Here is a 26,247-nt window from a genome sequence, read left to right on the forward strand (position 1 = left end):
TGACACACTTCCTCCAACATGGCTACACCTCCTGATAATGCCATTCCCCATGGACCAACCATTCTAACACATGAGTCTATCCCATACCTATTCAAAACATCACAGGGATGTGATATAGAGATGTCTTAGAGATGAGCATTCTGTAATCTATTGTCTCCACCTTGATGAGTTAAAGATCTCTGTGTTAATCACCATCTACTGCAAAAAGAAGATTCTTGGATAAATGTTGAAAGATGCACTAATCTATAGACAACAATCCTCTATGAGTTTACTTAATGCTATGCATATTTATCAGAATAATAACAAAATCTACTTTCCTTGGGCTATGAATGACTTAGTTTCAGATTCTTGGCTGTGTTAGCATTTCTAGGTATGACTTCTGTCTTGTGGCACTGATATTAAACTGAGTAAAGAAGTGGTTAGTTACTCTCACAACCTTAAGGCCACTATTATACAAGTGGCACGTCTTGCTAGGCCAATCATTATTGTACCTTCCAGGTTTCACATCTAGGTAAGACTGAAGATTTTTTTCCTGCTGATTAATGTTTGTAGAACCTTCAGCACTATGAAATATAAAAAGTAAGGATGACGCTTTCATGTCAGTCCTAGCTTGATTTCTACATGCATGATTCAATTACATGGTGTCTTCATAAATAGGATGTTACCATTAAGTTCTGTAGGGCAAGCAAGAGTCAGGGGAATATCCTGCGGTGTATGGGGGTCTGTTGGAAACTATAAACTAACAACATAAAAAGATAAAACCTGTTACTGGTGCTGGGGTGTTTATGTGATAGCCTGTGTTGTCTGTGAGAGGCATTGTTGCCATGGTATAGGTTAACTCAATTTTATATATATATATATGAAATATATATACATATGTATGTACATTTATGAAAGCTTCTTCAGTAGTAGGTTTTCAGTTTGCTTTTCTCAGAAGTATATTATTTTATTTAACCCTCCTGATACTCTTTCTTCAACCCTGCCTTCTCCTCCCAACCCTACTTAACACTCCCTTCTCCATCAGTCTCCATTATGCATCCATACTATCTACATTATATTTCTTCTCTCTTAAAAGCCACTCTTGGTGCCTTACTTGCCAGTGTTAGTTTTCTATTAATGAAAATACTATTCCCTTGTCTTTTGAGTTTCTGTGCTGGTAAGAAGTCTACTATCAAAGTAGTCACATTATTATTTTGTCTGATGCCTTTTAATTTTCTGTTTGTCATGCTCTGCAGTTTTGTCTTATTTTATGTAAGTATAGATTTATGTTCACTTTTACTTCATCAACTGATATGATAATGAGAACAGATATATTGTTCCTTCCTATAGTTGGTTCTCTATTACAAATTTTGAAGATTGTCTTTTCTCCAATCTGCAGATTGTTCCTAAGAGCATTTCTCTTAATATTTATGAATAATCTTTCTGTATTATAATGCATTTTTTCAATTTTCTAGTAAATTTTCTGTATTATTTCCTCTATCTGTCCAATTTAGACTAATTTCTGAAGTCTGTGATTAACTTCTTAGTTTTTTAATTGCTTGTGCCTTAAATCTGTTCGTCTGTACACATATTTATCTCTAATTGCATGCATGTGTGTTTACTTTTTCAACAAGTGCATTTCTGTAAATCTGACACTTTCTCATAATTTTCTGTTTTGTATAATTATAGCTTCTCATTAAGACAATTGAAACATTTACCATCTGTTTGATTAAGTCTCACCTCACTGAATTATAAGAATTTAATAATTTTAGTTTCCAAATAACAAAACCACTAAACCAAGCATACCAAATTATATTAGCTTTCCAGTTTGGGGCTTTTTTTCATAGTGATATTTTAATATTTACATCTGGTTCCAAATCTTTTTATTCTCTCATAGCTTTTAAAATATAATAAGATTTAAATATCAATATTATTGTTTATACATTCAAATTCTTTTTTAATTTATTAGCAATTAAGCAATATATACTAAATTGAGAATAAGAAAAATTTGATATTAATACTACTCCTCTTTCCTAGGCTCTAAGAATAAATCTTTCAATGTTAGTACAAGGAAGAGAGGATATTTCTTTCATATTAAGATCTTTTTGTTAAATCCCATACTTACCTTTTCTTTTGTTAATTCTTAAATATGTCTGTGACAATTATTCTGTTGCTGCTTGCCATATTAATCTGACTGTTCCACCTTGTTCTCTGTTGATTCTAAGTGTTTTATTAGAAACATTGGTTATTCTCATTCACATGGATTTTCAATCCCCTAAACCAAAAGGGTCTTCAGGTGTTCATGAAGCCTTGGAATATTTAATTTAACAAGATTTCTGGGTAACTCTTTCCCACAATTTTATACCATATCCCCTTGAAAGTTACATCTCTTTGCCCGATGTCTTAGTAGTTCCCAGACATTTTATTTATACATATTATTTAACTCTTTGGCTCTGGGAGAATTAATTCTTCATTCATGAGTTGGCAAATCAAAATGTTATCTTTGATTCCTCTCAACTATAAATTCAAAGCCACTACCCCATTCTTAATATGCCCACTCACTTAACAGATGGTGTTCTCTTTTAATTTATTTTTATTTATTCTTCCCTCATGCAGTATATACCAACCCTCAGTTTCCCTTCCTTCCCCTTTTCCCAGTACCCATACTCTCTGCCACTTTCCCATTCCCCTACTTTTCTCTTCCGAAAAAAAGCAGGCCTCACAGGAATATCAACCAAACACGACATAACAATTTACGATAAGCCTAGGCACAACCCCTCATATCAAGGCTGGACAAGGCAACCAAGTAGGAGAAAAGGATCCAAAGAGCAGGCAAAAGAGTAAGAGATACCTCCACTCCCACTGTTGAATGTCCCACAAGAACACCAATGTAAATAAACATAACATTTGCAGAGGACCTAGCTTAGAACCATACAGGCTCTGTGACTGTTGTTTCAATCTCCTCGTGCTCCTAGAAGCCCTGCTTAGTTGATTTTGTGGATCATGTTTTTTCTGTTGTCCTCAACATCTCTGACTCCTACAATTTTTTCTCTCCCTCTTCCATGGGTTTCCCTGAGCCCCGCCTAATGTTTGTGTGTAGGTCTCTGTATCTGCTCCCATCAGCTGCATGAGGAAGCCTCTTCGATGATGATTGGGATAGACAGCAGTTTATCTTATAGCAGAATATCATTAGGAATCATTTCATTGACTTTTTTCTCAGTCCTGTTTGATTCTGCCCATTTTTTCTGGGCTATCCAGCTTATAGTTCCTCACCATCCAGACAATATCGTGTATGGGCTCCCTCTTATTGCATGGGCCTCAAATTAAACAAGTCATTGGATGGCCATTCCCATAAGTTTTGTGCCACCATTGCCTCAGCACATCTAGGAGGCAGGATAGATTGTAGGTCAAAGGATTTGTGGCTGGGTTGCTGTCCCAGTCCCACTACTGGATACCTTGCCTGGATAGAGGAGATGGCCGGTATCTTCCATTACTAAGAGTCCTTGATATGGTCACTCTCATAGGTTCCAGAAGTTTCAAATGAACAAGGTTTCCACATTGCCGCCCAAAAGTTCCCTAATTCCAGTCATCTTTCCCTGTGGATGGTTGAGTGTGTAGCACAGTGGGGAAAGTACTTACCTCACATTTAGAAGGCCCTGGGTTCAATTTCAGCTCATAAAAACAGCAAAAAGAAAAGAAAATTATATGCAAATGAGGGAATAATTTATCATTCATGTTTTTTCTCCAAATGAAAAATTACTGGTTAACTTTCTGAATAGAGCTTTCTTCCCTATCATCAAATGGTCTCTTAATCAATCCTTGACCATAGCTTGTAAAAAATATGTTTACTACATAGTAATATTGCATATATTATTGAATGTTACAATTAAACCATTTTATTTCTTAAGTATAAAATCTAGTTACCAAACTCAAATAATACTGGCAATACATATGCTCAAATTAAACACACATTATAAAATTGCCCATTTTTTCCACTACCTATATAATTTTTCTAGTATCTCTTTACCATAAGACATGAATTTAAGTATTTGTTACAACTTATGGTTTGTTCTTAATAGCAAGAACTATCCTTACATGACATGTAAGATTTCTTTGTGAACTCATCTATTATAGGAATTGTTTTTGGAAATTCTTATTGCTTTTGATTATTGGGTAGCCTTTGTGAGTCTTTGTGTCTCCCATGGTCCTTAAGATGTTATGCTTTGTTATCATCTGTAATATAAGCTTAAGCTTTGACCCTTCAAAGGAAGATCATTATTTCCATCCAGCTTTGCTTCAGAATAGTGCCACATTATTGTTAATGACTTGTGTGACATCAATGCTTCTTTTCCAATATGAAGCTACTGTTAAACATAACTTCCATGTCATAAACTGTATTCTGATAAGACAGTACTTTGTTAAACTGCATATTATCCTCTTAATTTGTATTGTGCTCCTGTATTTTCCTGTATCTGACACATAGAGTTTCCTGATCCATGCTTAAGAGATAAACTTATATATTAAAACATTTGCTTCTTAACTATATTTAAAATATTTAAAATGCATTGTTTATATTCAACTTGGAATTTCAGTCAGACAGAAACAGTGTGAAGGTAATTACTAGCTCCTTCTACTCTTTTGAAGAGTTTGCTTTATAATGGATTTTTTTTTTTTTTGAGATAGGGTTTCTCTGTGTAGCTTTGGAATTTTTCCTGGAACTCACTCTGTAGACCAGGCTGGCCTCGAACTTACAGATCCACCTGGCTCTGCCTCCCGAGTGCTGAGATTAAAGGCATGCGCCCACCTTAATATTTTGTTGTTGTTGTTGTTTTATATTTCAAATCAATTTAAAGTTCCAGACTGTTAAATTTAACAGTTACTCTAAGTACATTTTCAATCCAATTTGGGATTCAAGAGTGTATTTTATTTTGAAAAAGTGACCTGTAAAACTGGTGCATTGAGCCTCTCCAGCTGTGCCACTCAGATGTACTGAAGACAGAAGAAAGCATCCATCTTGATAGTTAAATCATCATAATACCTCATTACCTCAATCTGCACCAAAGTTGATATGACTTATTACAAGTGTCACCCCTTACCTTTAAAGCTCTAACATATGTCCTGGGATTTAAGGTGATACATGTATTTCCCCTATTGGGATATTTGCCCAGAAGAAAAATAAAATATATACCATCAGGAGTTTGAAATGTTTTAAGGTTTATACCAGCATTTTACAGAAAAAGACATTAATTTTTCTTTTTGGAATATACTCTATAAAAATCAATAAATTATAGTAAGTTGATAGACTTACAGACAGGATAGAATGATGTCCAACAGACAGATATAGAATATCCTCCATTATTTTTAAAGACTATGAACGATGGGGAAAATATCAGGAATTGGATAATCTTTTAGTGTCTCTTAATATGAAATCATGTTTTAGACTTGATACTGATAGTACTTTCAGGATGGTGTACTATGGTGGTGATTGCACCATCGTTTTTACTGTACTTGACATATTTACCCCAAATTTATTTTTCCATCTTTTCATTTATTCTTTGTGTCTTTCACATCATGTATCTCCATCCAATTCATTTCCCATCCCTTAGTATCCACCCTCTACCCTTACAACCTCCCCACCAAAATAAAATAAAATAAAACTTAAGAGAAAAGGAAAAAAAAGAAGGGAAAAAATCAGTCTTGTCATGAAAACTGTAGTGCGACGGTGAGTACACCCATTTATCCATATGTCTCTACTTGCAAGTGTTCATTTCAGAGAGTCATTGGTCTGGTTTGAGGCCTCTGGTTTCTGCAATACTATCAATGATGGGCCCTCACTGGAACTTCCTGCTATTGCTCTGTGTTGTGGAAATGCTGCAACTTTGGGTCTGCAGGACCCATCTCTTCACATGCTCCAACAGTTGCCAGATAGGGTGGATGTTGCGGTAGCCCAACACATAACCCTGGTTCTGTACCTGGGTAGTTGCAAGGTTGTTCAGTTTGCCAGCTCTACCTTGTCCTCACCTCCAGGGTGAGCTCACCTGTATTGTCCTGGTGAATTCACCCCTTGAAGTGATGGGCAATGGGCAGGGCCAGCTGTCCTGCTTTCGTGTCCTCAGGGTCAGATTTCCCATACCTACACCTTCAGGGTTAGCTCCACTATGTTGCCATTCTCCACAGTACTGCAGCTAACAAGGGGCAGGGCCAGCACTCCCACCTGCCTCAGGCATTGATGCACTACCAGGGTGGCACAACAGGAATCTCCCTCCTGCCCACCACATGACAAATGAATAATGGGGACAGCTCTCCCATGCTCACAACTTTGGGGCTGGCTCACCCACACCTCTGCCAGTGGAGTTGGCTCTATTGTGCTGCCCAGGAGAGGTGCAGGACCTGCTCTCCTCAGTGTTGAAGCTAGGGGCAAGCAGATTACTCCAAATTTATAATCTCAGACCTAACAGTGAGTAACTGTTGTGATAGTCCTTTCATCTTTATCATCTTCTTGCCGTATATTAAAACAAATATAATCACAAAGCAGAGATGTGTTGTTACTATTCTTTTCTTTAAAAAATTATGAAACCAAAACAGGCGTGGTGGCACATGCCTTTAATCCCAGGACTCTGAAGGTAGAGAGAGACATGTAGCTCTCTGTGAGTTCTAGGTCAGCCAGAGCTGCTTAGTCACACACTGTTTCAAAAGAAGGAAATAAAATATTATTTTGTTCATTGTTGAGGATTATAAACAATGGTTAAATATGTAATGCTTAGTGCTTGCTCATTTCACCAGATACTTTTATTTATAAGATCCATTCATGTTACACCATTTGACATAATTATTTTTATTTGTGTATTTTCTTTTTGAAGGCAACAGATTTCTATCTGGGAAATATTGAAAAAATAATAATTATTCTATTCTTTTGGTTATTTCAAAACCTGCTGAAATGACCTTTCTTTTTTTAAAGAGAAAATTCATTCTTTGAGAATGTCATGAAGTATTTTTTAAATTGTTTTCTTTCCAATCCCCCAACTTCTCCCAGGTCTTCTTTTCTTATCTACCCACCCAATTTCATGTTTTTTCTTTAAAAAAATGAAAAAGCCAATAAAAAAACACTGCGTTCATTGTGTTCACTTTATGTTGAACAACTACTACTTATCATGGGACCTGCCCTAAAAATGTGGTCAATAAATAAAAGTGGTTTTTCCTTTCTCAGAAGCTATCATTTGTCAAAAGCTTCTTGACTTGAGGTATGACATTGTACCCACTTCCTCTTCTGCATGCTTATATTTTATCTGTCTTGAGATTCTGTGGGTCTTATGTATGCTGAGACATTTTCTGTGAATTAATGTCCTGCCATATCGCTTCTGGAAGGTGTTTTTTTTTTTTCTTCAAAATTGTCTACCACCTCTGTCTCTTAAAAACATTCTGCCTCCCTTTTCTTTAGAGATACCTGAATCTTTAGGGAAACAATATGATAAAGACATACTATTCAGGGCTGAATACTCCAAAGACTTACACTCTCTACATATTGTTCAGTTGCTGGTCTTTGTAGTAATTACTATCTATTGCAAGAAGAAACTTCTTTGATGAGTTAGTCAAGATCCCACAAAAGTCTATATCTCAATTGATTAAGGGGTACGATGGGAATATAGACTCACTAATACAAAGCAAATTAGATGTGCTGCTGATCTACTGCCAATACAGCTGACATTCTGCTAAAGGCCAATAGGGGCCAACTGCAAGCTGCTCTCCATCACCTAACCTAGTCTCACCCACCCAAGAGAGAGAAAGATGACTCTCCCTCAGCTCTTAAGGGATCACACATGCTGACAAAGCCATGCCCTAGGGCTTTGTACCACAAAGCCATTAGCTGAACGGAATGAATTTCCACAACAGATGAGGGTTGAGAGATATACTTGTTTATAGCAATATGTAATTAGGAGTATTTATATTGCTATGTTTCTTTACCAAAATAATAGCATTAGATTTTCCCATAGGCCCATGACCTAGGTAGTCTCAAGCTTTTGGCTTCATTAATAATATCGGGTATCAGTTTTATTTAATGGAATGGGCCTTAAGTCTAACAAAAAGTGGGAGGCTACTCCCATAACATTTGTGCTACTCTTGTACTACTGGGAAACATCTTGCAAACAGTTTGTTTTGTCTTATGTTTTTATAACTCTCAGGCTTCATAGCTATGTGATATTTATTACTTTTCTCCTCTGGTAGTGCATATAGCAATTTCCAACACTATGAATGCTAGCCAATAGTTGTGAAGCATCCAGTTGAATACCAACTAGATTTCTCCATATTTTATTATATAAGTTTGTGATATCTTCAACAATAGAGTCTCACTATCAAATTGTGGAAGGTAAGCAACAGCATCGGCAGTTATACTTGAGGGGCCCTATAGGACACTTTTGGCCAACAACTCAAAATTATGTACCTGATTCGTGGAACTAGGGTGTTTGTTTGGTAGAATATGATGTCAAGTTGGGGTATTATCTCCTCCATCATATGATAATTCCATTTAAATTTCTTTGATATATGTGTATATTTTATGAAACTTCTAAAATATTAGGTTTTCATGTTGCTTTTCAAAAGACCTTTATAGTTACCCCTTTTGAAATGATTCAGGTAGTTTATGGTAAACACCTTTTTAAAAATATATACTAAAAAGTAGTTATAGAGTTACTTGGTGTGTAAATGCTCACATTAATAAGAGAGACAAGTAGTCTTTCCAATATATCTATTCCTAACAATACATGTAATTTTTGTTGATTTATTTCTTCATTTGTGTTAGCTAAAATACCATATCACATTTCTAGCTTTTATTATAATTTAATCCCCTGGCTGGTAATGAGAATCAATATATATGGATATGCTTCTTTTTTATATAAAATTTATTTTATTGTTTAATTATATGTATGTGTGTATGCCTTTTGTTGCCTATTTAAGAAGAGTATGTACTCTAGACGACTGAGCTGCCTCTCAAGCCCCATATTAGCTTTTTTTCTGCGCTAACTTTTGATGACTATAATGGGCTTCATTTTCATGTGTCTACTGGATGTTTTATTCATCTTTTAATAGACTTGTTGGAAAATTTGAATATTATTATTTAAGTATTAACAAATGTTTAAATAACAGACTTATGCATGCATTCTATCATATGTTTTGATTTTTCTATTTTTAAGATTGTTGTGTAAGTGAATATCTAATTTTAAAAGGCAAATCACTGGATTTTGAATTTATTCAAGTAATACACTGTTTCCTTAATGACATAATTACTGAGTTATTAGAGGTCCAAAGTATCTAGTTGCATTTTAAATCATTTACTGTAAAGTAAGAATGAAATGTAGAAAATTAAACTTTCAATTTTTACAAGTTTTAAAATTATAATATGAATGTTCCCTACTTACCTTTATGAGGACATATTTAATCAGCAATATTCATTTCTTCCTTAGGAAGTTTGGGCATGTTGGCATGAGTTATTGTCATACTTGAAGAAGGCAAACAAGTTGCTCAATGAACTAGAATTGAAACTTAAGACCACTGAAAATGTTCCTGCTGGAGCGGAGGAAATCACTGAGGTGCTGCAAGTAAGTCGTGAATTCATCTAAGTGATACTTTATATGCAGCACTGAAAAGCTTGAATGCCTAAGTGAAGACAATGTTTCAAAATACCAGGAAGAGGAAGTAGCTACTCTTCATCCTTCATTCCTGGAAGTTTGGATGAACCCTTTGTTCCCTCTAGGATACTTCCAGGTCTCAAGGACTTAAAAGGGAATTACTTGTCTTCTTATCTTTGATATTTTCCTTTTTTATGTTCCTAATTTCTATGTACTTACTTTACATGCTTAAATCTACTACAAACATCTAAAGACAGTTCAATATAAAATCTTCTTTTGGAGTACAGCTAAATTGTTTGCTAACTGAATTTTTTGCTAGTTTTAAGACATATATTTATTGAACTAGAACATGTAAACATTATTTGAAGTCATGTTTATAAATATTTTATGACATAAGTACATGTTATGAATATAATGAATGTTTCAAATTCTGATATACATGCTTGCTTTGTTTTAGAGACTTTAAATATGAAAAGTTAAATGAGTGCATATACAAGGTATAAGTTACATTATCTTCCAATGTTTAATTATCCATTCATGTTATATACATTTTATTAGTTTTGATTATCATAAACATGTAATAAATATAGTGTTAGTATATTCAGTATATGTAGTTCTGTAAAATAAATATAGCACCTTTGTGACTGCAAAATAGAAAGTAGAAAAATTTTAACTTTGATCCTGTCCTGCTCAGGAATATTCCTTGACCAAATATTCCTTGTGAAAAACAAACAAACAAACAAACAAACAAAAAACTATGTGATACATTTTCTAGAAAAGACAAAGAAAACTTACCATGCTTCAGTAAAAAGTATAGTAGTCAGAATAAAGACTGGGATGGTGTGGCTATCCTAGAAAATTATCTTATTGTATGCTACTACCAGATTAAACTGTTGATACCACATTTTAAGTAATGCTTTGAAACAATTTGGTGTATTCATGTAGTTTGTATGTCTCTCACATGTGAAAAATTAGGAAAAATAACCCCAAAACTTGAAAATGGACAATAGAGTATTAGGGAAGAGAAAAGTAGGAGGTGTTATGAGAGAAATGAGGGGATATAAATATGATCAAAATGTGTGAGGTACATTTGGAAAAGTAAAATTTTCCCATTGTTTGTATAATTATGCATGCTAATGAAATGTAGGCCATTCAGAGGAGACTGATGAGACATTAAAGGAGGAGGAGAAGGCCTTATTATTAGTATTTACCATCTGTAGACTAGTCCATGTAAATTTTTGTTTGATGAGGTTGCTGCTGATTATTCTTACAGGCATTTTAAATGAAAAAGGATATACCTGTATTAAACAAGGATAGAAAAGCTGTGGTACTTCTAACTTTCCTTGCTATTAAAGATTCTCATAACTGAATTCTTAATTTTTTATTGTTTTTAGGATTTTTAGTTTGCATTTTCATTTAATTTTTCATATATTACATTTTTTTTGTTTTGTTTTTTTGTTTTTCGAGACAGGGTTTCTCTGTGTAGCTTTGTGCCTTTCCTGGAACTCACTTGGTAGCCCAGGCTGGCCTCGAACTCACAGAGATCCGCCTGGCTCTGCCTCCCAAGTGCTGGGATTAAAGGCGTGCGCCACCACCGCCCGGCCATATATTACATTTTTATCATATTCTTCCCACTCCCCTAAATCTTCAAGATACTCTGGGAGAGGGAAAATCAGTTTACTTTTATTTATTTCTGTTTACCTTTTATTTAGTTAATAGGTTATGTACTTTGCTAGGAATTAAGAAGAGAAAAATAACTCTATTAAAAGTTCTGTAAAATGCAGATATTTGCTACACATAATGAAATATATATAAAAAACCCCGACATTTTTGTATTAAAATTTTGATGAGTTTTTCTTACAGATTTAGATGTCAAAGCATATCTTTTGCAAAACAATTAGGAAATAATTATATTCTAATTCACTGTAAATTGAAGAGCAAAATATATTGAAGTTGTTCAGAATTTGGAAAGTTTTAGATGCATAAAATGACATACAAATACCTCTGGGGATAGTTTCATGTTTTTGGAAACAACTCATTGAAAAAATTGTTAGAGAAACTTATTATATAGTTTCAAGATCTTGTGAAATGATATTGGATAGCTTACTACCTAGAATCCCTAAAATTGACGTTGAGATTATTTTTCTTTATACAATCTTCCAGACAAATCTGTCAATTTTGAACTTTTCTTTTCAGTTAAGGATTATAAGACTGTAATAGAAATAGAAAGTCAGGAAATATCTTGACTGCAAAACTGCAAATAAAATGAAAGAAAACTTCTTTTCTCGACATGTACACCCACACACATGCGCACACGCACTCACACACGCGCACACACGTGCACACACACCACAAAAGAAATTACCCAGAAATGACAATGGTCCAACCAAAATCACCGGGTGATTTCTTTTGAGCATGAAGGAGTGTATTGTCATTTCTATCACCTTTTAGTCCTAAGATGTCAATGTGAAAATATGTGAAGAGTAAAGGAGTTTCTTTAAAAGGAACCAGGCATATGAGACACCACTACACACATATTCAGAAAAATCCCTATCTGCTTTTCACTGACCATTATAACAGCAAGCAAGCAAACAAAAGCCAGACCAAACCAAAACAAATAAACAAGCAAAAAAGGGAGAAATTGAGCATTCTACCTTTTCAGGTTTTAGAGTAGAGGCCATCACTAAGAAAATGATGTCATTTTTTAAAAAGCACAGTCTATAAGGTAGTGATAAGTCAGTGAAAAATCATATGTAATCCTAATATTTTTTAAAAAGTAATGCTTCTTTATATTTTATTAAACAAATTAAATTTTGCTTTATATTGCTTACATTTTAATTGTATGTAAATGAGAAAATGCTGAGCTTTGTGTGTAAATTCAATGTACTTACAAAAACCAGAGAAATATTAATTATTGAAAATGTGTTTCAGTCTCTTGAAAATTTGATGCAACATTCGGAGGATAACCCAAATCAGATTCGTATATTGGCACAGACCCTAACAGATGGAGGAGTCATGGATGAACTGATCAATGAGGAGCTTGAGACATTTAATTCTCGTTGGAGGGAACTACATGAAGAGGTATGAAGAGAAGTGGAAAATCTCTTTAGTCTACATTTTATAGATGTATGACAGACACAGTTTTCTCCAATAAAATGAAAAAAAGATTTCATTTTAGTTCAGCATTAAATTTTATAGCAGTGACTGAATTCTTTTGACGTGCATTAAAATACATGAAAAGTAATACATAGAGATATATGAATAGTATGGTTTTTAACAGGAACCTGATACATGTCAAAAATGAATACCATGCTCAGTCCTATAAACTAAGATTTAATATACTGTCATAGTTAGGGTTCCTATTGCTGTTATGAAAAATCATGACCAAATCAGCTTGGGGAAGAAAGGGTTTATTTCAGTTTACACTCTAACTAGGCCACACCTTTTAATTATGCCCAGTCCCTGGTGACCAAGCATTTAAATCTATGAGCCTGTGGAGGACATTCTTACTCAAACCACCATACTATACATAATTAAGGTATATTTGTATATGAGGATTCACATACATGGCATAATTTTCCTAACCAAACAAAAACAAAATAACATATGCTTCTACCACTCCATTAAGGCAAGTATAGGAAAGCAAATAAACACAATGATGAAAAGTGAAACCTGGGTGATGCATAAGTCAATTACTAACTAATTCATTGGATATGTGATCCTGAGTAATGTAAGTTTTCCAAATCCTCACATGTGATAATTGATATTCCAAAGAATTTTTGTGATAAAATATTCCATTAAAAGTGGTAGGTATGGAACCAAGAGCATAACATAGATTCAATAAATGATAAGGTTTTTTTTAAAAAAAAAATTGCGTGGATTGTATGCCAGAGCACATACCTTCTAACAAATAGTTGTGTACAAATAGATGTGTAACCTATCCTATTGTGGCAAACATAGGAAAGTAAATAAATAAATATATTACAATTTTAAATGAAACATGTATACTCTAATTCAATGTGTCTGTAGCAGGATTAAGAGCGTACTTCTTATAAGTAGTCAAGCATTTGGATGTGTTCAAGAAACAGGTTTCTCTGTATAACAGTTCTAGCTATCTTGGAACTTGCTCTGTAGACCAGGCTGGCCTCAAACTCATAGAGATCTACCTGCCTCTGCCTCCAAAGTGCTAGAATAAAGGGTGTGTGCCACCATGCCTGGCTGTTTTCTAAATCTTAACATTAGGTGTTTTCCATTTTTACCTCAGTAATCAAACAGATTATTATAAAATCCCTAAATATACATGCGAAATAAACAAAACTACCACCGGTCTTGACTTTGTTTATTATATACATATTAAGCCAATAATAACCTTGTAGTTATTTGACATTTGACAATGAAAATAAGAATATCTGGTGCTTTGTTGAAAACTGTATTCTGTCTGAGGTAATACCTTTAAAATCTTTTGTGCTGATATTTAATAATCTGCTGTGAATTTAACTGTATTTTTTATAATTTTCAACCCATGGATACTGTATTTGCATTACTGCCACTACTTGCTCCCCCCTCAAATTAATCAAATTAATCACAGAAGAGATTAATTCTCCCCCTTTCAACAGCCATTGAGCAGCTATAACACTTTATCTAAAGTGGTACCATGCTAAACTTTCCCTGCCAATTTTGGCATGTTATATGGTGTTCTAACTATACTGGTCAGGCAACTATATTGTTGAGATTTTGTGGATACATTTTCCCTGTCTTAACTAAGTGACACCATCTGGCTACAAGAATCCTGGTCCTCTGGCTCTTAAAATCTTTCCATCACCTTTCATGATTTTCACTGATGTTCACATATAGAGATTGTGTTGCTGATATATTATTTGGGGTTCAGCATCCCCCAGACACTTATTTTTTTGTCTTCTGACCAACTGATAGTTAGAAACCAAGATTCTAGCATATGAATTGGACACTTGATTAGAAATTATGAATTACTTTAGTAATGGAGAAATGGCTAACAATGTCAATTGTATTATGCCTTTGGACATTTTCACTAACTATCTAGTCAGGATATGTTATTTGATGGACCAGAGAAAGAAAATAATTATTGTCAAGAATTGTGACTTTGTTTTTAATTCATTATTGTCTTGGAAACAGAGAAGCATATTTTCCATTATAAACAAAATATTCTTTCATCCAAAGATGAGCCTTACCCATTTCCTTCTCAATTAAATACTTGTGTCAGAGGTTTGAAGAGGTTTTTATTGCCTACCTAATGTTTCCTGTAGCTGCAATTATGCAGAGATAAGGTAACATTCAATTGCCTGTAAAAATCAATCGTACAGCCAGGGATTTTATTGCCTATGAATATTTAAAAGAGATGTGCTTGATCCCATTCCTAATTTCAGAATGTGAGGTTATATTCAAATAGAACTAAATTATTTCAATCATTTTAAAGGCATCATTCACTCTTCATATACTGTATTTTTTGGTCAAAGAAACAATTTAAATGATGATTAACAAACCAGAAAACAGCTTCAAAAGTCATACCAAATCACATAAATTTAAGAAAATTATAATAGCTTTATTATCTACTTAAGTGACAAATTTTCTAAGATGTTTTAGTATGCAACAAAATGCATACTGATAATAGTAGTATTAATATATTGGTTATCAAGGCCTCAGTACTTCTCTAAATAAGTGATACCTTATTCTCTTTGTATTCTCAAATTGCTTTATACTATGGAACTTTTATATACCCATTCTATACGAATGACAAGAATATCAAAAGCAATAAACTGGCAAAAGATTTGTGAGTATTTAGATTCAAATGTCTTTGTACATGGAACCTAGGTACATGAGCATTTCACTACTTTACCACAAGTCTCTGTGATCCTTGGTTTATACTAACAATAAGAGCTACCTATTACAAAGAGACTACTATAGGCCATGTACACCTTCAAATAGTCTATCAAGACATTCAACACTCTACAGAAAAGGGACATCTAGAAAATATGCATTTATAGTGATCATATACAGACTATTTTTAACATTATTTCCTAGTCAACATGATACATCATGCATTTCATATTTACATTGAGTGCTGTATTGTAAGTATTCTAGAGGAAATTTGTAAATACAGGGAAGGAGATGTGTACGTTGTATTTCAACCACTTCATTTTATATAAGGGACTTGAGCATCTGCATATTATGATATTTATGTAAGACCTGTTGTAGATACAGTGGGAAGTCTCTGTTGGCAATGAATAGTTTTCCCATATTTTTTGTACTTTGAGACATACTTACATTTCACTCTGGGCTCAAACTTAACATTCTCCAGCATCATACTCTTAAGGGATAGGGTTACTGTGTTAGTGTAGGGACATTCACCACTCCTTTCTTACTTTTCAGCTTTTAAAGAAAGCTTAGATCATGAGTTTAAAAGTACTAATACTGAATTAAATTCTGGGAAATAAAAAGATAGAGAAGAGATTAGAAACAGGAGGAAGAATGTTTAATATATTCAGTATACATGATATATTTACATTGAAATAGCTATGAAATTTATCTCCCTGTAAAATAAATATATGATGATAGAATGTATTAGAAATGATTCTTTAAAAGCATACATTTTATACAGTTAAATATTATAACTGTATGTTTAGAAACCCAAAGCCTTTAAAGTTTCTCATGAAATAATCTTTTTTAATCTTTGGTAAATATTTCTCTCTTTTACATATCTTTTATATATCTGCCTATGAGTTTGTACATTTATTTTCCATGGGAAACTTTGTTGCTTCTCTCATTCTAACTTTAGGGAGGTTCTGAGGATCAAGCTCCTGTCAGAGGCTTTTATGGTAAATGCCTTTAGCCACTCACTGAGCCATCCCACAATCCCTGTCTAGAAACGCTTTTACCTGACACCAAATAAGAGGCAGAATGAAAACGAAGAAACAATGTAATACCTGGCTAATTCTGCTTTAGTATTAACTGTTACGATAGAGAACTACAGAGACCCTTTAATTGTTCCAGATAATTATGACAAATTGTTTATTCAGTCTTACATCTTGCTTAGGATAAACAGACCAGAATGGCAAATATTGATTTAAGGCACACTGAAAAGAATTGGCTTTGTGTCAATCAATTGCAGGGTTTAATTTTGTTACAAAGCTTTTTGTCTAAAAAATAAAATGTGCTTTGTGGTTTTATTTTTTTAATGTTAAGCTATAATAATAGTAATTATTAATGCTTGCTATTCAGTGACTGACAATTTTATGTTGGTCCTTTTGATGTTACTTATATAGAATGTCAAACTTAATTCCAAATTAGGTTTCTGAAATAAATTTTATAATCTTAAAATGCAGAAAGGATGTTAACTTACGTTGCCTTGAGTCTATGACACAGATTAGCAGATGTACTTTGAAGCATCCTCACTAGAAGAGATGTAGACTTAAACATTTCAGGGCAGATGTAGAGAATCATAACATAGGTAATCCACCTATGATCATTGACCCTTGTATTGCCCTGTTAAATCTAGGAATTTTTTTAATGAATCAAGACATCTGACAGTAAGTAAATCTAAGTATCAGACTCAAGCTATTAGGGGAGCTAAACAGTCATCTTGTATAAAACTGGGGTCTTGTGAAGCAAAGGAACTGATTCATTACTTCTTTGCTAGGGAAACTCATCTCAAGAAGGATGCATATGTGTTGGTGCCTACCTGGGGCAGAGATGTTTCATTGACTGTCACAGGATAACTCCTCTAGTTTCTGTATCTCCAGGGACATAATATCCAAAGGTCTTCATTCGGCCAGCTATGTCATGTAACTTTATTTCCTTAAACACAGCGGATAAAGTAAAATGAGGATGGCTGCCCTCCTGACCCCTGGGGCTTGATTACACTGCTCTCCTGTAATTATCATGTCTGTTTTTCTCCATTTCACAGACCTAGAATACAATGTCATGTCTTACTTTTCTAAAAATTTAAATTACTATTCACAAAAATCACCACTAAACTGTTACTGATACACTAAACATTATTTTCTATGGCAGTAAAAATACTTTTATGTTGATGTGGACAATATAACTATGCATGCTAGATTAAATATTATAAAATTATATACACAGCACAGTTATCCTAATTTTTCTTTGCATAGTGATACAACGAATGTGTTAAATATGCTTCTGGGGAAGGAATTTATTAATAGCATTTCACCAAAGAGCACAAATATGAAACAGAAATGTTGTAGCATTTGTACGTTGGTGCTCTTTGAGCTATAGAATTCTCTATGTTCCCTGGCATATTTCCTCACAAGAAAGTGTATCATTTGAACTGTAATTTCCAGAGGGGGGAGAAAGAAATGTTATAGATTCTATAATACCAAATGTCTAAATTTCAGTAAAGATTTCAAATGTTACAATTTTAGTCCCTTTGAAAGTCATTCATTTCTGACTATTATTACTTAGCCACACCACCTACCCCTCCATGAATAAATTCACCCAACAATGGAAAATACATTTCTTCATATTATTTTATCTCTTGGTATTAAGAAAATCATTAAGAAAAAGAAAATATTAAACTATGTAAGTAAAATTATGTAAACATAAAGCATGTTTTAGTATATAAGGGTGTACGAATGAAGACAAAAGAATTATGTGAATTATAAGAAAGTTGTTCAAAGTATGCAAATGATGAGACTTAAAGATGTATGGAACATATAATAATTTCATCTTCTAGTTTTTGAAACAATATACTATATGTTATCCTTAAATTTTGACATAACTTAAAATTTAAGCTGAATAATATATATTAATTCTGATATTTATACTACACTTTTCTACTTTTTTATTCATGCCAACTTCATGATAGCCTTGTTTCCTTTGTACATGCTTACTTTGATGTCAAATTTGACCAAACTAAGTTTGTGAGGAAGATATCTCTCCTTATAAAAAGTATTTACATTTGCTTCTGATTAGAGCTAGTAGTCAGCAATTACTTTGAGTTATTCATTTTTTGGAGCGGCAAGAAAGATCTGCCAGGAAACTACCTGCAGGGCCAGACTCACGCCGCTGGGTTGAATCCTCTGGGCAGACTGCGTGGACGCCACCCGTTTGTTTGTTTTTTATCATTGTCCTAAGAAATTATATATATATATATATATATATATATATATATATATATATATATATATATATATATACATATACATATATACATGTTGATATCCAGTTTTGCCAGCACCATTTGTTGAAGATGGTTTCTTTTTTCCATTGTACACTTTTGGCTTCTTTGTCAAAAATTATATGTTCATAGGTGTGTGGATTAATGTCAGGGTCTTCAGTTCGATTCCATTGGTCCACATGTCGGTTTTTATGCCAGTACCAAGCTGTTTTTATTACTGTAGCTCTATAGTCTATAGTAGAGCTTGAAGTCAGGGATCGTGATGCCTCCAGAGGTTGTTTTATTGTACAGGATTCTTTTGGCTATCCTGGGTTTTTTGTTTTTCCATATGAAGTTGAGTATTATTCTTTCCAGGTCTGTGAAGAATTGTGTTGGTATTTTGATGGGGATTGCATTGAATCTGTAGATTGCTTTTGGTAAGATTGCCATTTTTACTATGTTAGTCCTGCCTATCCATGAGCATGGGAGATCTTTCCATTTTCTGACATCTTCTTCGATTTTTTTTTCATGGACTTAAAGTTCTTGTCATATAGGTCCTTCACTTGCTTGGTTAGTGTTACCCCAAGGTATTTTATATCATTTGTGGCTATTGTAAAGGGTGATGTATCTCTGATTTCCTTCTCAGGATAATATTCTATACTGTATATGTAATACATTTCCATTATTCATTGTCAGCTGAAGGACATTTAGGTTGTTTCCATTTTCTAACTATTGTAAATAGAGCAGCAATGAATATGAGTGTACAAGTAACCATGGAGTACACATACATCACACAGACTTAGCAGGTTGTATTTATACACACACACACATGATTTTAATAGTAATTAATAAAAAAGAGGCCATGACGGCCGGGCGGTGGTGGCGCACGCCTTTAATCCCAGCACTCGGGAGGCAGAGCCAGGCGGATCTCTGTGAGTTCGAGGCCAGCCTGGACTACCAAGTGAGTTCCAGGAAAGGCGCAAAGCTACACAGAGAAACCCTGTCTCGAAAAACCAAAAAAAAAAAAAAAAAAAAAAAAAAAAAAAAAAAAAAAAGAGGCCATGAATTTGAAAAAAAAGAACAAGGATGAGTATATGAGAGGCTTTGAAGGGAAGAAAGGGCAACAAGAAATGGTGGAATTATAATCTCAAAGTTTTGGCAGAAATATTGATGAAGATTATGATGATGGAAAATAGATTTTTTTCTCACATAATATATCCCGATTGCAGTTTCCCTTCCCTCTACTCTTCCCAGTTCTTCCTCAGCTCTCCTCCCACCCAGATCCACTTTCTTTCTCATTATACAACAGATAATAATAAAATATAACAAAATAAAAGATAATAATATAAAACAAAGAAAAATCACATCAGAGTTGAACAAGACAAAAAAAATTGAAGGAAAAGAGTCCAAGAGAAGGTACAAGAATCAGAGATCCACTCATCTGCACACTCAGGAATTCCATAAAAACACTAAACTGGAAGCCTAGTATGTACACAGAGGACCCGGTGCAGACCTGTGAAGGCCCTGTGAATGGTGACTCAGTTGCTGTCAGTTCATATGAGCTTTACTAATGCTGACTTAGAGATTCTTTTTTTCCTGGTGTCCTCCATGCCCTTTGGCTCTACTATTTTTCTACCTTCTCTTCTGTAGGGTTCCCTGAGCCATGAGGGGAGAGATTTGATTTGATAGAGACAACCCTTTTAGGACTGAGTGTTCCAAGGTCTCTCAATCTGCATAATATCTGACCGTGGGTCTCTGTATTTGCTCCCATCTGCTGCGAGAGGAAGCTTCTCTGATGACACCTGAGCATGGCACTGATTAGTCAACTATAAAAACAACTAAATCAGTGGTTTAATTTGATAAATTATTTTTAACCTTTTATGTGTGTGCCATTTCAGAATCATTTTTAGAGTTTTCATCTTTATTGAAATAAAACTTGCCCATTACTTTTATTTCCTCCAGATTTAGAATTAGTAGCTAATTCATGTAACAAAAATACCATTCTCTAGTTAGATATTCATCCTCTTTTAATATCTTAAGTACTTATGGCTGCTTTAGAATCATCTTCTCTCTCAACTACTTTGTAAATTCCTAATGTGTAGTAATCAAATCTTTTATTTAATATTGAAGCACTACACTAAAATAATATTTTTCTTTTTATTTATTCTTCAATAATTTCATACTTGTATGCTATACATTTTTATCATATTAACTCTAAAATTGCTCAACTATGCTCATATCATTCCTCCCAAACATCTGCCTCTCAACTTCACATCTTTTTCTACCTCACTAAGACCAATCAGTGCTATTATGTAGGTAGGCATACTGTCATCAATGGGAGTACAGGTCACCAAACAGGAGATACTTCCTGAAGAAAAACTCACTTTTCCTACCATAGCAACCTTCAACTTCCAAAGCATTTCAGCTAAGGGTGGGGGGTAACTGAAAGTTTTTCTGTGCCCATCCAGCTCCCACAACCTTGCGGTCCTGCAGCCACTCAGACCAAAATGAACACACAGAGGCTTATATTAATTATTAACTGTATGGCCTATTGGCTCAGGTTTCTTGCTAGCTAGGTCTTACATCTTAAATGAACCCATTTCTATAAATCTATACCTTGCCACATGGCCCATGGCTTACCGATATCTTTTTATCTTGATTCTCATGGTAGCGGCTGGCAGCATCTCTTCTGTTGTGTCTTTTTCCTTCCTCCTCTCTAGTTAGAATGTCCCGCCTCACCCTATTCTGCCTCACCATTGGCCAGACAACTTTATTTATCAAACAATCAGAGCAATGTATTTTCACAGCATACAAAAAGACATTCCCCCATCAGTGGGACTTTGTTAGCTCCTCCCCATCTATGCTGGGATTTTTTGCTGATTGGATTTGTTTAGTCATTTGTAGGCAACCACAATCTTCATAAGTTCATAAGAGTAATGGTTCTGTTAGGGTCAGATGACACTGTTTTGCCACATTCTTCCCTAATATCCAAGTCTTATAATCTTTCTACCCTCTCTCCTGAAATATCCCTTGAGCTATGTGGGAGGGATGTGGTGTAGTTTATGATTGAGCACTACTTTTTAAAGAGGAAAGTGGATAAGGGGTATATGGAGTAACATTTTATCACAGTATTTTCTACTGTTTCAGAGAAATATACGTATGGAATAAAGAATAAAACTATTCTTTAAATTCATTAGTTTTTGCCATTAAGAAACAGATGTGCTAATAAATTACCATCAAAAGTATCAAAAATTTCAGAAAACTGTTTCATTTCTTCTATCTTACTATTTTTATAACTGTTTGATCCATATTGAGAAATTCAAATTTGTAGCACTCTGCCTTATGCTATTTTTGTTCTAATGCCAATAGTTGCATTTTCTTACTCAACGGTCTCTTTCCTTTTTCCTCCTCCTCCTCCTTCTTCTTCTCCCTCTCCCTCTCCTCCTCTTCGTCCTCCTCCTCCCTTCTTCCTTCTTCTTTCTTCCTTTTTCCTTCTTTTTGGTATGTGAATGAATATTTGAGTATGTGTGAGTATGTGTGTGTGTATGTGTATCACAGTGCACATGTGGAGGTCAGATGACAAACTTGCATGTTAATGTTCACATGAATTTTCTTTAATATTTGATCTCTCATCTTGTTCACTACTATGAAAGGCAGAGAGTTTAGACAATTGTTTTTCCACCTCCCTTCTTCTACTATGGAAGCTTTAGGATAACTAACTTCTGGTGCTATGGAGTTTGACATTTAGATGTGTTTGGGAATCCAAATTTAGGTGCTTGGGCTGAAAGCCTTTAGACAGTAAACAATATTTCCAGAATAGTATTTTTTTTCTTTTTTAAGATGTATTTTCTTTTAATTTTCGTGGTTTGTAAGTCTCAATTCTAGATACTCATGCAATTCCATATAGATGGACTGGCATAGGACTCTTAGCATATATATATGCTAAGAAGGGAGGTGGAAAAACAATTGTCTAAACTCTCTGCCTTTCATAGTAGTGAACAAGATGAGAGATCAAATATTAAAGAAAATTCATGTGAACATTAACATGCAAGTTTGTCATCTGACCTCCACATGTGCACTGTGATACACATACACACACACATACTCACACATACTCAAATATTCATTCACATACCAAAAAGAAGGAAAAAGGAAGAAAGAAGAAGGAAGAAGGGAGGAGGAGGACGAAGAGGAGGAGAGGGAGAGGGAGAAGAAGAAGGAGGAGGAGGAGGAAAAAGGAAAGAGACCGTTGAGTAAGAAAATATATATATATATATATATATTCTCCTTACAACTTTCATTTTCTAGCTTAGGAATATTCACAAATGTAATTGGAAAATATTTCTATAGATTTTGATGATTATTTAGATTTCTTTTTAACACTAATACCTTCACTCATAGGAGACTAAGGCAGTCTATTATTAATGTGCCCCTTGTTTCAGATTCATTTCCACTGAGGACAATTAACATTTTTCTTACCAGCTCAATACAGCTAGATCTCTGATTTCTACCAATATAGCTCATTTCCAATTTCTGAACAATGGCCTCTGCATCAGTGCCTGCTTCCAGGATTCCTTGGAGTTTGAATTCTTGCTTTGACTTCCTTTGGTGATGGACTACAATGTGGAAGCATGTGCCAAATAAATCCTTTTCTCCAACTTGCTTTAGGTCACAGTGTTTCATCACAGCAATAGAAACACAACCTAAGACAGTTTGGAAACTCCTTATTTTAAAATACAGTAGGACACATTAATTCCAGTACAATAAACAACAGAAATGAAAAGTTAATCATGTTCTGATTTTTAAAATGATGAACATTGGTAAACCGTAATTCCTGATTAAATCATTGTATTCTTCCCCTACTTTTCTCTCAATTGCCATTTAGTTCTCTTTGGAAAATTCTAGCTGAATTGTGCTTGAAAAACATTTATTAAGATATTTTAGACACAGCTGGGCTGTGGTGGTGCACGCCTTTAATCTCAGCACTTGGGAGCCTGAGGCAGGTGGATCTCTGTGAGTTCTAGGCCAGCCTGGTCTCCAAAGCAAGTTCCAGGAAAGTTCCAGGAAAGGCACAAAGCTACACAGAGAAACTCTATCTCGAAAAAACAAAAAAAAATTATTTTAGACACGCCTACATATTTAGAAGCTGCATATCTAATTTATGGTTCTTTCTTACTTTCTAAATACATACTGTGGAAAATGAAATACTTATTTGTAATGCAGCCCAAAGAGGGCTGAATGTACAGTAAAGTCCAAGATGAATTTCAGTTGTCAGCTTATACGATGATGACTTCTTACCAATTATTATCCACTATATATCAGAAGAAAATTTTTTGAGAGAATATTCCTAGCAGTCCTGGTGTTTTCATCATTTTACAGAACTTAAAATTTCTGTGTTGTTCATTGTGAATAACAAACAATAGAAAACGTGTTGTATTCGGAATAACTATATTCCATCATATATTATTATTTTCATGGATTATCGAATTTAATATGTATTTTACGAGAAAAAAATATCCAAATACCTCAACCTGATTTTGCCTCAAATTGTTATTGACCTAATCTTTGTTACTGGCATCCCAAGTTAGAACCATTTTATTTTTGGTCTCTGTGGTAAGAAAGACTTCATTCTTGCCTTGTTCTGCTTAAAATTTCAATCTCACATTCATTTTAATGCTCTTTCCTATATTTAGCTCAAGATTTGTCCTCAAAAGGAAGAGTAATGAATTTCCAATCTGCATCTCTATTGCTGTCCTTTAAACTACTGGGTTCACAATACTCTTAATTACTCTAGAGAAAAAAGGAATGTAAGAAGGTGGACAAATCTGATCAATTCATACTCTTTGTCATGTTTGTATATTTTGAATATGGAGACACAAAATTTAGCTTTCATTGGGGTATAAATGTGGACTCTATATAAATCCTTCTGGTTTTGCTTTCCTTTGCTGGAAATTGAACCTGTGGCCTTTAAGTGCTAGGCAAATACTCTTACATTGGCCCTACAGCCTCTGTGTGTGTGTGTGTGTGTGTGTGTGTGTGTGTGTGTGTGTGTGTGTGTGTGTGAGAATAATGAATATAATTTGAATACACTGCAACAAAAGAATGAAGGGCAGAACTGAATAGGGAATTTTAAAGAAATTTTTTTTTATATTATTTAGCACAGGCAACTTAAATTTGATTTTCTGCTTTTTTTGGTATGGTTAAAAATGTCATATTCCCTAATCATACACGATCTGCTCATGCTTCAGTTACATTATTCCTATAATATGATATTCATAATAAATGTGTTTTCGTAACTATAAATTTGTACTATATGACAAATATAGATTATAATTTTCCCATAATATACTACTTTAGTGATGAAAATGTTCATATTTCAAATTTGTTTTCAGTGATGAGCTGATCTATCCTCTACTAAAGAATAAATATTGCATATTTTTGAGTCTAATAAATGCTATAAAAGATACACCATTTCTTTAAATGTAATATTTTATAAAATAATATTGTAAAATAATATAAGAAATTATTATTATCCTTAATTTTCTCTGCTTTAGAATATATAGTCATATTTCAAATTTGTTTTCATTCCAATTCTTAGTGATTTTGCAATGTATTTGTTCTTTCAGAGCTTCTTGTATAAAAATATTTTTTTCTTTCAGAATTCTATACAAAATCATTTTGATTATATTCACACCCCACTCCTGTCTTTAACTTCTCTAATATCCACCCCACCTCCCTACTCACCGCCAACTTTCTGCCTAATTTTTTTTCCTGCCTATTTAGTGCAAAGGAATATCTTAAGTGTTTTTTTTTTTTTTTTTTAATTCAGCCTTCTTAGTACATTGTTTTTAATAAAGAGAAAAATACAAGGTCAACCAACATATGAATTTATTATTGAAATATTTTGAAGATATACACACATATCCACTTTTGGAGGCAGTTATAGATCTATATAATTTAAAATAATCTAAATCCTTTAAGAAATAAGCCAATAAAATTAATACCATTTGACTACACAAGTCTATGCATGAATTAGCTCATGGTTACTCTTAGTCAAGACTGATTACACTCTGTCCTGTCACACCAGTTTAAAAACAGTTATACTGACTGTTCTGAGAGGATGATCTAAGTCAAAGCCAGATGCTTTTACAGTAATCCACTTTTTATGTGACTCTAAGTGATTAATTCATGAATTTTTTATGTTTTATAAAAGAGGTCTTTGGAGAAGTATTGTTTTCATACTGTTACACAAAAGGGAACTACATGAGAATCTGAGCAAAAATCAGTTCACAGTTATCTTTCTAGCAAAAACAAATCACTAAATTTTTATTTTGAAAGCATTTATTTTACATTGAAGAGCACATTAAAATAACAGTGAGTTTAAAAAAATATTTTCTTTTGCACTTTATTTCATTTACACAAACTTGGAGCAATGTTTCTTCTTTCTTACAGCCATTCCTAGGATTTTGTTTTCACATTCATATATTCCTT

At 33.9% G+C, this 26,247-nt stretch overlaps 1 protein-coding gene across 10 annotated transcripts in view; it reads left to right on the forward strand.

Annotated features, from left to right (window-relative positions):
- Positions 1 to 26,247, forward strand: part of Dmd (dystrophin) — a 2,242,690-nt gene that overhangs the window by 934,218 nt on the left and 1,282,225 nt on the right. For all 10 annotated transcript variants that reach the window (XM_052732199.1, XM_052732319.1, XM_052732309.1 and 7 more), the window contains 2 exons: positions 9,438 to 9,572; positions 12,534 to 12,683. In XM_052732199.1, coding sequence (XP_052588159.1) covers positions 9,438 to 9,572; positions 12,534 to 12,683 — 285 coding nt within the window. The remainder of the gene's footprint in view (positions 1 to 9,437; positions 9,573 to 12,533; positions 12,684 to 26,247) is intronic.

Source organism: Peromyscus californicus, unplaced genomic scaffold, assembly GCF_007827085.1.
Source record: "Peromyscus californicus insignis strain IS unplaced genomic scaffold, ASM782708v3 Scaffold_10__1_contigs__length_136768540, whole genome shotgun sequence".
Taxonomy (NCBI): Eukaryota; Metazoa; Chordata; class Mammalia; order Rodentia; family Cricetidae; genus Peromyscus; species Peromyscus californicus.